Genomic DNA, 12,158 nt, shown 5'->3' with positions numbered 1-12,158 from the left:
TTCCTAAGTGGAGTACTTTTCATTTGTCCTTATTGAATTTCATCCTATTTACCTCAGACCATTTCTCCAGTTTGTCCAGATCATTTTGAATTTTAATCCTATCCTCCAAAGCACTTGCAACCCCTCCCATCTTGGAATCGTCTGCAAACTTTATAAGTGTACTCTCTATGCCATTATCTAAATCATTGATGAAGCTATTGATCAGAACCGGACCCAGAAATTGTTATGCCCTTCCAGCATGACTGTGAACCACTGATAACTCCTCTCTGGGAACGATTTTCCAACCAGTTATGCACCCACCTTATAGTAGTTCCCTTTAGGTTGTATTTCCCTAGTTTGTTTATGAGAAGGTCATGCAAGACAGTATCAAAAGCCTTACTAAAGTCTAGATATATTACATCTACCACTCCCTCCCGCCCCCCTCCCCCCATCCACAAGGCTTGTTACCCTGTCAAAGAAAGCTATCAGGTTGATTTGATATGATTTGTTCTTGACAAATCAATGCTGACTGTTATTTATCACCTCATTATCTTCTAGGTGTTTGCAAATTGATTGTTTAATTATTTGCTCCATTATCTTTCTGGGTATAGAAGTTAAGATGACTGGGCTGTAATTCCCCTGGTTGTCCTTAGTTCCTTTTTTTTTAGATGGGCACTATACTTTTCCAGTCTTCTGGAATGTCTCCCATCTTCCATGACTTTTCAAAGATAATCGCTAATGGCTCAGATATCTCCTCACTCAGCTCCTGGAGTATTCTAGGATGCATTTCATCAGGCCTTGGTGATTTGAAGACATGCTGCCTGCTTCTTGTTTACAATGTCACCTGAAAATGAGAACAGGTGTTCGCATGGCACGGTTGTAGCTGGGGTCGCAAGACATTTACGTGCCACATGCGCTAAAGATTCCTATGTCCCTTCATGCTTCAACCACCCTGATGACGGATTCTGCTTGATAACGATCCAAAGCAGAGCAGACTGACGCATGTGCATTTTCATCATCTGACTCAGATGCCACCTGCAGAAGGTTGATTTTCTTTTTTTGATAGTTCGGGTTCTGTAGTTTCTGCATCTGAGTGTTGCTCTTTTAAGACTTCTGAAAGCATGCTCCACACCTCGTCCCTCTCAGATTTTGGACGGCACTTCAGATTCTTAAACCTTAGGTTGAGTGCTGTAGCTCGCTTTAAAAATCTCACATTGGTAGTTTTTTTGCGTTTTGTCAAATCTCCTGTGAAAGTGCTGGGTCATCATCCGAGACTGCTATAGCATGTGGCAGAATGCAGGTAAAACAGAACAGGAGACATGCAATTCTACCCCAGGGAGTTGAGTCACAAAATTAATTAACGCATTATTTTTTTAACAAGCATCAGCATGGAAGCATGTCCTCTGGAATGGTGGCCAAAGCATGAAGGGACATATGAATGTTTAGCGTATCTTGCACATAAATACCTTGCAAGGCCGGCTACAAAAGTACCATGCAGACACCTGTTCTCACTTTCAGGTGACATTGTTAATAAGAAGCAGGCAGCAGAAAAGGACCTGGGGATTATAGGGGATGAGAAGCTGGATATGAGTCAGCAGTGTGCCCTTGTTGCCAAGAAAACTAACGGAATATTGGGCTGCATTAGTAGGAGCATTGCCAGCAGATCGAAGGAAGTGATTATTCCCCTCTATTCGGCACTGGTGAGGCCACATTTGGAGTATTGCATCCAGTTTTGGGCCCCCCACTAGAGAAGGGATGTGGACAAATTGGAGAATCCAGTGGAGGGCAACAAAAATGATCAGGGGTCTGGGGCATATGATTTACGAGGAAAGGCTGTGGAAACTGGGTTAGTTTAGTCTGCAGAAGAGAAGTGAGGGAGGATTTGTTAGCAGCCTTCAACTACCTGAAAGGCGGTTCCAAAGAGGATGGAGCTTGGCTGTTCTCAGTGGTGGCAGATGACAGAACAAGGAGCAAAGGTTTCAAGTTGCAGTGGGAGAGGTCTAGGTTGGATGTTAGGAAACACTGTTTCTCTAGGAGGGTGGTGAAGCACTGGAATGGGTTACCGAGGGAGATGGAGGAATCTCCATCCTTAGAGGTTTTTAAGGCCCAGCTTGACAAAGCCCTGGCTGGGATGATTTAGTTGGGGTTGGTCCTGCTTTGACCAGAGGATTGGACTAGATGACCTCCTGAGGTCTCTTCCAACCCTAATCTTCTATGATTCTATGATTATCTCCCTTAAATGTAAACAAACTTGTTTGTCTTAGCGATTGGCTGAACAAAAAGTAGGACTGGGTGGACTTGTAAGCGCTAAAGTTTTACACAACCACACTCAAAAATAAAACAATGTAACAAAAAAAATCTACATTTGTAAGTTACACTTTCACAATAAAGAGATTGCACTACTGTACTTGCTTGAGGTGAATTGAAAAATACCATTTCTTTTGTTTATCATTTTTACAGTGCAATTATTTGTAATCAAAAATAATATGAAGTGAGCACTGTACACTTTGTATTTTGCATTGTAATAAAAATCAATATAATTTCAAATGTAGAAAAACATCTAAAATATTTAATAAATTTCAATTGGTATTCTATTGTTTAACAGCGCAATTAATCACAATTACGTTTTTTAATGGCGATTAATTTTTTTGAGTTAATCGCGTGAGTTAACTGCGAATAATCGACAGCCCTATTTCAGGCCTTAAAATCTATCAGTCTATGAAAGAGGGGTGGGGACTGTTGGGTATCTGAGGATATTAAGGCCGGGAGAAGCCATGACTGTGGGTCTCACATGGTGACGGATGCACTGAAAACACCTAGATGGACAAAGTGAGAGGTTGGACCAGGCATTGTCTGTTGCAATTTGGCACATGGTACGTTCTGACGGCTTTAAAGGAGAAGCGCATAATTAAAATAACCCACCCTGAGTGACCGTCTCTGTTCCTTCCTGGTAGGTGGAGACACAGCAGTCTCGCTGCTGATTGTCCAGAAAATGGCAGAAGAGAGCGCCGAAGCGACAAGCGATACCAGTAAATACTAAATACTTTGGTCTAAATTAAAAGGGAGCCTGCGGTGTGATTGGCAGAGGGACAAAAATACTGAGGGTGGGTTGCCCCCTCTTTTTTATGAGGGATAAAGACAGGAAACAAGGAGTTTTTGTTGCTCGTTGGTTTATGCTTGTTTTTAATGTTAGCAATTTGGGTCTTTTCCACCCTGAACAACTCTGGCCAACAGGAGAACTGGTGGAGTGAAAGGCTGAAAATTTGGAATACTGTGTGTACCCCATCTCGGAAAGGATATTGTAGAACTAGAGGGGTTCAGAGAGAGGTGATGAGAAGGATCAAAGGTCTGGGAAAACTCTCCTGTGAAGAGAGCTTGAAAAGACGGAGACTGTTACCTTGGAGAGGAGACGGGTACAAGGGACAGGATAATGGGTGGGATAGAGAGGGTAGATCTGTGTCTAGAACAAGGGGACACTCAATGGAATGGAAAGGTGGGAACTTCAAACTGATCAGAGGAAACAATTTTTCACAAACTGGGTACTTAGATGGTGGAACTCACTGCTAGGTGACATCAACCAAGAACTTAGCAGAATTCCAAGAGGGATTGGAGATTTCTGTGGAGAACAGGAAGAGCCAGAGTTGTTATAATGCTAACAAAAATGTTGGCAGAGATTATCCTCTTACCAGCCACTAGAGGGGGACATGGCACACAATTTGTCAAATGCATTGCCATGCTTTCTAATCCACTTGGAGCCCCTTAACCAGGCCAAGGGAGGGCTGTGTGGGGTGGGGATAGCAAGATCTGGGGACTGCCAGTCACTTTGGGATATGCGGGGGGAGGAGAAGCAGTGATGGACACATTCAAAAGGCCTGGGCTTCGGACACAGAACTGGGCCCTGCATGGAGGGGACTGTATGATCTGATCTTAAACAACAGTTTCTTTTGCTTTCTGGTAGGTAGAGGGGTTAATGACTCAATGCTGCCGGGTCACGGACAAGAGGAAGGAAGGAGAAGAGATGTGGGTAAAGAATTATATTATTTTATTAGGTACAATATGGTAACATCGAGAGACAGCAGCTGAGCCCCATTGCGTGCTGCACAGACACACAACGAGAGACAGTCCCTGCCCCATCGGAGATCAGAGCCCTGTTGTGCCGGGCGCTGCATAGACACGCAGTGAGAGACAATCCCTTAAGGTGCCGTTCCTTTAGCTCGAGTGGTAATGGCTTGTGCCTTTAAATCCAGAAATCAGAAGTTCAATGTCTACTGCTTATGATTTTATGCCCTTTCTAAAGGCAAGTCCTGGGATATCCTGGTAGCCGCCAGATTAGCCCCGGTAACTCTGGGCAACCATGAAAATCTCTCTCCCAATCAACCAGCTCCTGGCGCCACGGTCCCTGATCTAGCAATCTGGGAAGTAAGAAGGTCCTTCAAAGCCAGTGAAGAGAGCTCAGGGACATTTTTTAACCTTGCGTCTGAAGTGGGCATTCACCCACGAAAGCTTATGCTTCAATACATCTGTTAGTCTTAGGACTGGTCTACGCTACGAGTTTAGGTCGAATTTAGCAGCGTTAAATCGAATTAAGCCTGGACAGGTCCACATGACGAAGCCCCTTTTTTCGACTTAAAGGGCCCTCTAAACCGGTTTCTTTACTCCACCTCCGACGAGGGGAGTAGCGCCGAAATCGATATTGCCATTTCGAATTAGGGTTAGTGTGGACAGAATTCGACGGTATTGGCATCCGGGAGCTATCCCAGAATGCTTCATTGTGACCGCTCTGGACAGCACTCTCAACTCAGATGCACTGACCAGGTAGACAGGAAAAGCCCCGCGAACTTTTGAATTTCATTTCCTGTTTACCCAGCGTGGAGAGCACAGGTGACCACGCAGAACTCATCAGCACAGGCAACCATGATGGAGTCCCAGGATCACAAAAGAGCTCCAGCATGGACCGAACGGGAGGTACGGGATCTGCTCGCCATATGGGGAGATGAATCAGTGCTAGCTGAACTCCGTTGCAATAAACGAAATGGCAAAATATTAGAAAAAGTCTCAGAGGCCATAACAGGGACGCACAGCAGTGCCGCGTGAAAATTAAGGAGCTAAGGCAAGCCTACCACAAAGCCAGAGAGGCAAATGGAAGGTCCGGGGCAGAGCCACAGACATGCTGCTTCTACGCGGAGCTGCATGCCATGCTAGGGGGTGCAGCCACCACTACCCCAACCCTGTGCTTTGACTCCATCAATGGAGAATTACGAAACACGGAAGTGGGTTTGGGGGACGAGGAAGATAGCTCACAGCAAGGAAGTGGAGAAACCGGTTTCCCCAACAGCCAGGATATGTTTATCACCCTGGACCTGGAACCAGTAACCCCCGAACTCACCCAAGGCGTGCTCCCAGACCCTGAGGGTGCACAAGGGACCTCTGGTGAGTGTAACTTTGTAAATATTACACGTGGTTTAAAAGCAAGCGTGTTTAATGATTAATGATTAATTTGCCCTGGCAATCGCGGCCAGTACAGCTACTGGAAAACTCTGTTAACGTGTATGGAGATGGAGCGGAAATCCTCCAGGGACATCTCCAGAAAGCTCTCCTTCATGTACTCCCAAAACCTTTGCAAAAGGTTTCTGGGGAGGGCTGCCTTATCCCATCTGCCATGGTAGGATACTTTACCATGCCAGGCCAGTAGCACGTAGTCTGGAATCATTGCATAACAAAGCATGGCAGCGTATGGTCCCGGTGTTTGCTGGCATGCAGACAACATCCATTCCTTAACTCTCTTTGTTATCCTCAGGAGAGTGATATCATTCACGGTCACCTGGTTGAAATGGGGTGATTTTATTAAGGGGACATTCAGAGGTGCCCGTTCCTGCTCGGCTGAACAGAAATATACCCCGCTGTTAGCCATGCGGTGTGGAGGAGGGGTGAAGGGATCATCCCAGAGAGTTGGGTGTGTGGGGAGGAGAAGGGTTAGTTGGGTTTGTGCTGCATGTTAATCCGGAAACCGCAGCCCCTCCTTTTACATTGCAAACCCATTTTAAATGGCCAACCCAACAGGTGCTTGGTATGGGAAATGAGGGCGCTGCTGTTTGAAACCATTCCCACATGTTATGAAGGTTAAAAAAGCCAAAGACTGTGGCTTACCATGGCTGCCTGCAAGCCAAATTCTGTTGCCTGGCACTGCGTGAGTGATCTCTCATATCAAACCGGCAGGCCCTCAATATAAGAGGAAAAATGCGACCTTGTAACGAAAGCACATGTGCTGTGTAACGTGAACAGCAAAATTTAATGAATTTAACATGAAAGAGTGTACCCATTGTTCTCTAAAATGTGTCTTTTTAAACACTTTTCCCTTCTCCTCTACCAGCTGCAAATGTTTCTCCTTCGCAGAGGCTAGTGAAGATTAGAAGGAGAAAACGGCGGACTCGGGATGACATGTTCACGGAGCTCCAGATGTCCTCCCACGCTGAAAGAGCACAGCAGAATGCGTGGATGCAGTCAATGTCAGAGTGCAAAAAAGCAAAATATGAACGAGAGGAGAGGTGGCGGGCTGAATCGCGGGCTGAAGAGAGCAAGTGGTGGGCTGAAGAGGATAGGTGGCATCAGATTGCTGACAGAAGGCAAGAGTCGATGCTCTGGCTGCTGGAGCATCAAACTCAAATGTTCCAGCGTATGGTTGAGCTGCAAGAAAAGCAGCAGGAGCAGAGACGGCCACTACAGCCCCTGTGTAACCAACAGCCCTCCTCCCCAAGTTCCATAGCCTCCTCACCCAGAGGCCCAAGAACGCGGTGGGGGGGCCTCCGGCCACCCAGCCACTCCACCCCAGATGATTGCCCAAGCATCAGAAGGCAACATCCCCAACGGTTATTTTCTGGTCCGGGAAGAAAGTCCCTTCCTCCAGCTTTCGAAACAGAGCAGAGTGCCTGAAGATGCGAGCATCATGTACCTTTCCCGGCCATCCCACGTTGATGTTGGTGAAACGTCCCTAGTGATCCACCAGGGCTTGCAGCACCATGGAAAAGTACCCCTTGCGGTTTATGTACTCGGTGGCTTGGTGCTCCGGTGCCAAGATAGACGGAACCCATATCCCTATCACCCCACCACAGTTTGGGAATCCCATTGCAGCAAAGCCATCCACTATGGCCTGCACGTTTCTCAGAGTCACTACCCTTGATATCACCAGGTCTTTGATTGCCCTGGCAACTTGGATCACAGCAGCCCCCACAGTAGATTTGCCCACTCCAAATTGATTCCCGACTGACCGGTAGCTGTCTGGCGTTGCAAGCTTCCACAGGGCTATCGCCACTCGCTTCTCAACTGTGAGGGCTGCTCTCATCCTGGTATTCTGGCGCTTTAGGGCAGCAGAAAGCAAGTCACAAAGTTCCATGAAAGTGCCCTTACGCATGCGAAAGTTTTGCAGCCACTGGGAATCATCCCACACCTGCAACACGATGCGGTCCCACCAGTCTGTGCTTGTTTCCCAGGCCCAGAATTGGCATTCCACAGCATGAACCTGCCCCAGTAACACCATGATTTGCACATTGCTGGGGCCCGTACCTTGTGAGAGGTCTATGTCCATGTCAATTTCCTCATCACTTTTGTCGCCACGCTGCAATCGCCTCCTCGGCTGGTCCTGGTTTTGCTTTGGCATGTCCTGGCTCTGCATATACTCCAGGACAATGCGCGTGGTGTTCATAGTGCTCGTAATTGCCGCGGTGATCTGAGCGGGCTCCATGATCCCAGTGCTATGGCGTCTGGTCTGAAAAAAGGCGCGAAACTGATGGAGGGAGGGAGGGGTGACTGACAACATGGCGTACAGGTACAGGGAATTAAAATCAACAAAGGTGGCTGTGCATCAGGAAGAAACACAAACAACTGTCACACAGAATGGCCCCCACAAAGATTGAACTCAAAACTCTGGGTTTAGCAGGCCGTTGATTTCACGGAGGGAGGGGGAAGCAAATGAATACATCTATTTTTTACAACTTAAGCTGGCAGCAGACGGTGCAGCATGACTGATAGCCCTTCTTCTGGGTGCTTGGCAGAAGATACTGTACTACAACTGCTAGCCATTATCGTCAAGATGGTTCAATAGGACTGCCGGCAGGACTGAGTCTCCAGGAGACAAAGCATGTCTGCCCAGGTGCCTCTGATTGAACTGGAATACGACAATGACGGATATCAATCTTACTGCCAAAAGGTAAGGGGCTGCTGCTGTGTGCAATGCAGCCCCACGTCTGCCAGCACCCAGCTAGCTGATGAAGGCTACCAGTCATACTGCACCGTCTACTGCCAAAAGGCAATTAGCTGCTGCTGTGTAGCAATGCAGTCCCACGTCTGCCGGCACCCAGATGACATATGGTGACGGTGAGCTGAGCTGAGCTGAGCGGGCTCCATGCTTGCCGTGGTATGTTGTCTGCACAGGTAACCCAGGTAAAAAGGCGCGAATCCATTGTCTGCCGTTGCTCTGACGGAGGGGGAGGGGCCTGATGGCATGTACCCAGAACCCCCCGCGACACTGTTTTGCATCATCAGGCATTGGGATCTCAACCCAGAATTCCAAGGGGCGGTGGAGACTGCGGGAACTGTGGGATAGCTACCCACAGAGCAACGCTCTGGAAGTCGACGCTAGCCTCGGTACTGTGGACGCAGTCTGCCGACTTAATGCACTTAGAGCATTTTGTGTGGGGACACACACATTCGACGTTATAAAAATGATTTCTAAACAACCGACTTCTACAAATTCAACCTAATTTTGTAGTGTAGACATACCCTCAGTAATTACCCTGTCCTGTACCTTCCTCTGAAGCTCTGATGTGGCCACTGTAGCAGACGGGAGACTGGGCTAGACTGACCGTGCTCTGACCCAGTGTGGCAGATCTTACGTTTACAACTTTCCCAAACAACTTAAGAATATATTTTCAATAAAAATTTCACCAAAAGATCAATGAAAAAAGAAAAAGCAAAAAAAACCCTTTTTTCCACCAAAAATGAAAAAGCCAAACAATTTTGGGTGAAAAAAATTGTTTTTCGGTTAAAAAAACAAACAGGTTAAAAAATAACAGAGGGTCCTGTGGCACCTTTAAGGGTATGTCTACACTACGAAATTAGGTCGAATTTGTAGAAGTCGGTTGTTTAGAAATCGTTTTTATAAGGTCAAATGTGTGTGTCCCCCCACAAAATGCTCTAAGTGCATTACGTCCATTGATGGAGTCAAAGCACACGGTTGGGGTAGTGGTGGCTGCACCCCCTAGCATGGCATGCAGCTCCGCGTAGAAGCGGCATGTTTGCGGCTCTGCCCCAGACCTTCCGTTTGCCTCTCTGGCTTTGTGGTAGGCTTGCCTTAGCGCCTTAGTTTTCACGCGGCACTGCTGTGCGTCCCTGTTATGGCCTCTGTCCTTCATGGCCTTGGAGACCTTTTCTAATATTTTGCCATTTCGCTTATTGCTACGGAGTTCAGCTAGCACTGATTCATCTCCCCATATGGCGTACAGATCCCGTACCTCCCGTTCTGTCCATGCTGGAGCTCTTTTGCGATCCTGGGACTCCATCACGGTTACCTGTGCTGATGAGCTCTGCGTGGTCACCTGTGCTCTCCACGCTGGGCAAACAGGAAATGAAATTCAAAAGTTCGCGGGGCTTTTCCTGTCTACCTGATCAGTGCATCTGAGTTGAGAGTGCTGTCCAGAGTGGTCACAATGAAGCACTGTGGGATAGCTCCCGGAGACCAATAACGTCGAATTCCATCCACACTACCCCAAAGCCAACCGCAAAGGCCGATTTTAGTGCTAATCCCCGCGTCGGAGGTGGAGTAAAGAAACCGGTTTAAAGGGCCTTTTAAGTCGAAAGACAGGGCTTCGTCGTGTGGACGTGTCCAGGCTTAATTCGATTTAACCCAGCTAAAGTCGACCTAAACTCATAGTGTAGACCAGGCCTGAGTGATCCACCCCTGCCTTGGCTCCTGGCTTCTGGCAGTCAGAGGAGCATGGGGTTGTGTCCCTGACCATCTTGGCTAATGGCCAACGATGGACCTGTCCTCCAGGAACTTAGCTCATTCTATTTTGGAACCTAGTTATTTTTGGCCATCACCACATCCAATGGCAGGTGGACTATGCGCTGTAGGAAAAAGTGTCTTCTCTTGTTTGTATTAACCCTGCTTCCTGTTAATTTCATCAGGTGTCACCTGGTGTTTGTGTTGTGGGAAGGGTAAATAACACTTCTCTATAAACTTGTTACACACCGTTCATGGCTTTACAGACCTCTGTCCTGCCCCTCCTTAGTCGTCTCTTTTCTAAGCAGAACGGCCCTAATCTTTGTAGTCTCTGCTTGTCTGGAAGCTGTTCCATTCCCTTGATCATCATCAACTAGATTTATCCACTCATGGAAGCACTTAGCAAAACGTGACCATTTTCAGGCGCCGGCAGCATTTGCTATTGAAACACCTTCGTCTCCTTTCATCTTTTTTTATTTTGCAGATTTCAGCCTAAAATGCATTAAAGATAAACGGATCCCAATTACCGTTACTGTCGTCATCACAGCGTTGATCATCACCATAATTGCACTGGCGGGTGAGTGAAGGGTCATTACTAACCCAGCTGATTCTCATTCCTTGTCACTGGTTCTTCATTGACTGCTTGTCCTAGCCCCAAGGTCATGGTGCCCACGTGCGTTTCCCACGGCCTCTTCTCACCCCGTCTTTGCCTTGGTCTGACTCCTCCATTGAAGCACATTCCCCTTTTCAGAGGGGAAATCTCTCTCCAGACCCTTTCCCCCAAAGAGGAAGGGCCTAACCCCATTCCCTGCCCCTTGGGAAGCAGCCCCATTAGATCCCAGGCCTGCGTAGCGGTGTAGGGATGCAGTGGGTGGGTCTCCCTGCCTCCCAGTCCCTGTGTCATCCAACGCCCAGTCTCACCTTAAATTGTCATAGGTTTGGGTGCCACCGTGTGGCCATGGCTCACAGCGCGTCTCGAAAATTGTTTCCAATCCATTTATCATTGTTCTTCCTCCCTCATCCGCAGTACTGTGTGTAAATGCAACTGGGAGTCTCAGGCAGAGGATTCCGTTCCCTGATCCCGGCCAGTCTCTCGTGGCTTTGGGAGCATTTCTGAATTTCTTTTCTGTGCCAAAGGTCCTCTGTAAAACTCACGTGACGCAGAGAATCTGTCACGCTGTACGAATTCTTCCCATTCCTGGCTGGGCGTCGCTGGCACAGCGGAAGGGGTGTGTTGGAATGTGTTCGCCCTGCCCCCAGGAACCGAAGAGTTCCCGGGATTCCTTAGAGAAGACACATGCTGTAGGGAGTGTGCGGTGACAGCTGTCAGTGCTGGAGTGAGGGGCTGGCTGCTTGGCTTCACTGGGCAGACAGACGTTCACAAGGGATGTGAATGGCTACGGGGAGCAACGCGCTGTAGGGGTCGGGTTGGGCTGCGTGGAGAGTGGGAGACTCTGGGCGGTATCCTTAGACCACTTGACACCACTCTGGGGACTCAAGGTGGATGCAAAGAGCCCTCTGAGAATCCCCCCAATTCAGGGGCCTCCCCAGCTGGTGTATGGGATCTGCACCCAGAGTGTAGGGGATGGGTTGGGGTTGTGGCCAGAGCATGCTGCATTACAGCTGTTCTGTGCTTCCCAGGTGGCCTGAGAAGCACAGGGTAAGTTAGAGCAACCCTGAGGCTGCTCTAAGTCACACCAGGGGAAGGTCAGGGCCCTGAATGGCCCCGGAATACAGGAAGCACAAAGCCAGCATCTCTTCAACATGTGCCAGACATCCACACATGCTGTTTTGCTACAGAGCACGTGCCAGCATTTCTACCGATAGTTAATGCGTCTTTGCGTTGGGAAATCACATGGCTGGTATAAGTTTCCAATGACCCGAACTGAAATTGTTTCTGGCTTTTCAGTTCATGAAAATATTTGACTTTTCTCCCCGACTCAGGAAGGGAAAATTCTGTGAAACCTCGAACGTTTTTGCAGGATCTTGGGAAAACCGTTTACCGCATCCCTCTTGTTAGGCTCCTTTGCCCTCGGTTTTAGTGGCTGCTTTAGTGGCCTGTTTTAGTGGCCTGAGTGGAACGCCTTGGCGAATGTGTGTGACAGGCCGGCCTTTGGGCCCAGCCACAGAGAACATGAGTTGTTCTAGCCCCACCTAGTGGCTCTCGGCTCTGATATTACGGGTC

General features: G+C 48.2%; 1 protein-coding gene across 9 annotated transcripts in view; it reads left to right on the top strand.

Annotated features, from left to right (window-relative positions):
* LOC128848155 (C-type lectin domain family 2 member D-like) overlaps nt 1–12,158 on the top strand; it is a 50,411-nt gene that overhangs the window by 25,089 nt on the left and 13,164 nt on the right. For all 9 annotated transcript variants that reach the window (XR_008446981.1, XM_054047961.1, XM_054047958.1 and 6 more), the window contains 3 exons: nt 2,934–3,008; nt 3,938–4,003; nt 10,458–10,550. Coding sequence is in view for 8 of the 9 variants with exons in the window: in XM_054047955.1 (XP_053903930.1) it covers nt 2,934–3,008; nt 3,938–4,003; nt 10,458–10,550 (234 nt within the window). In the remaining variant the exon portion in view is untranslated. The remainder of the gene's footprint in view (nt 1–2,933; nt 3,009–3,937; nt 4,004–10,457; nt 10,551–12,158) is intronic.

The sequence above is a fragment of the Malaclemys terrapin genome, chromosome 13, assembly GCF_027887155.1.
Source record: "Malaclemys terrapin pileata isolate rMalTer1 chromosome 13, rMalTer1.hap1, whole genome shotgun sequence".
Taxonomy (NCBI): domain Eukaryota; kingdom Metazoa; phylum Chordata; order Testudines; family Emydidae; genus Malaclemys; species Malaclemys terrapin.
Note: the sequence above shows the minus strand (reverse complement) of the source record. Positions and strands in the feature narration are given on the sequence as shown.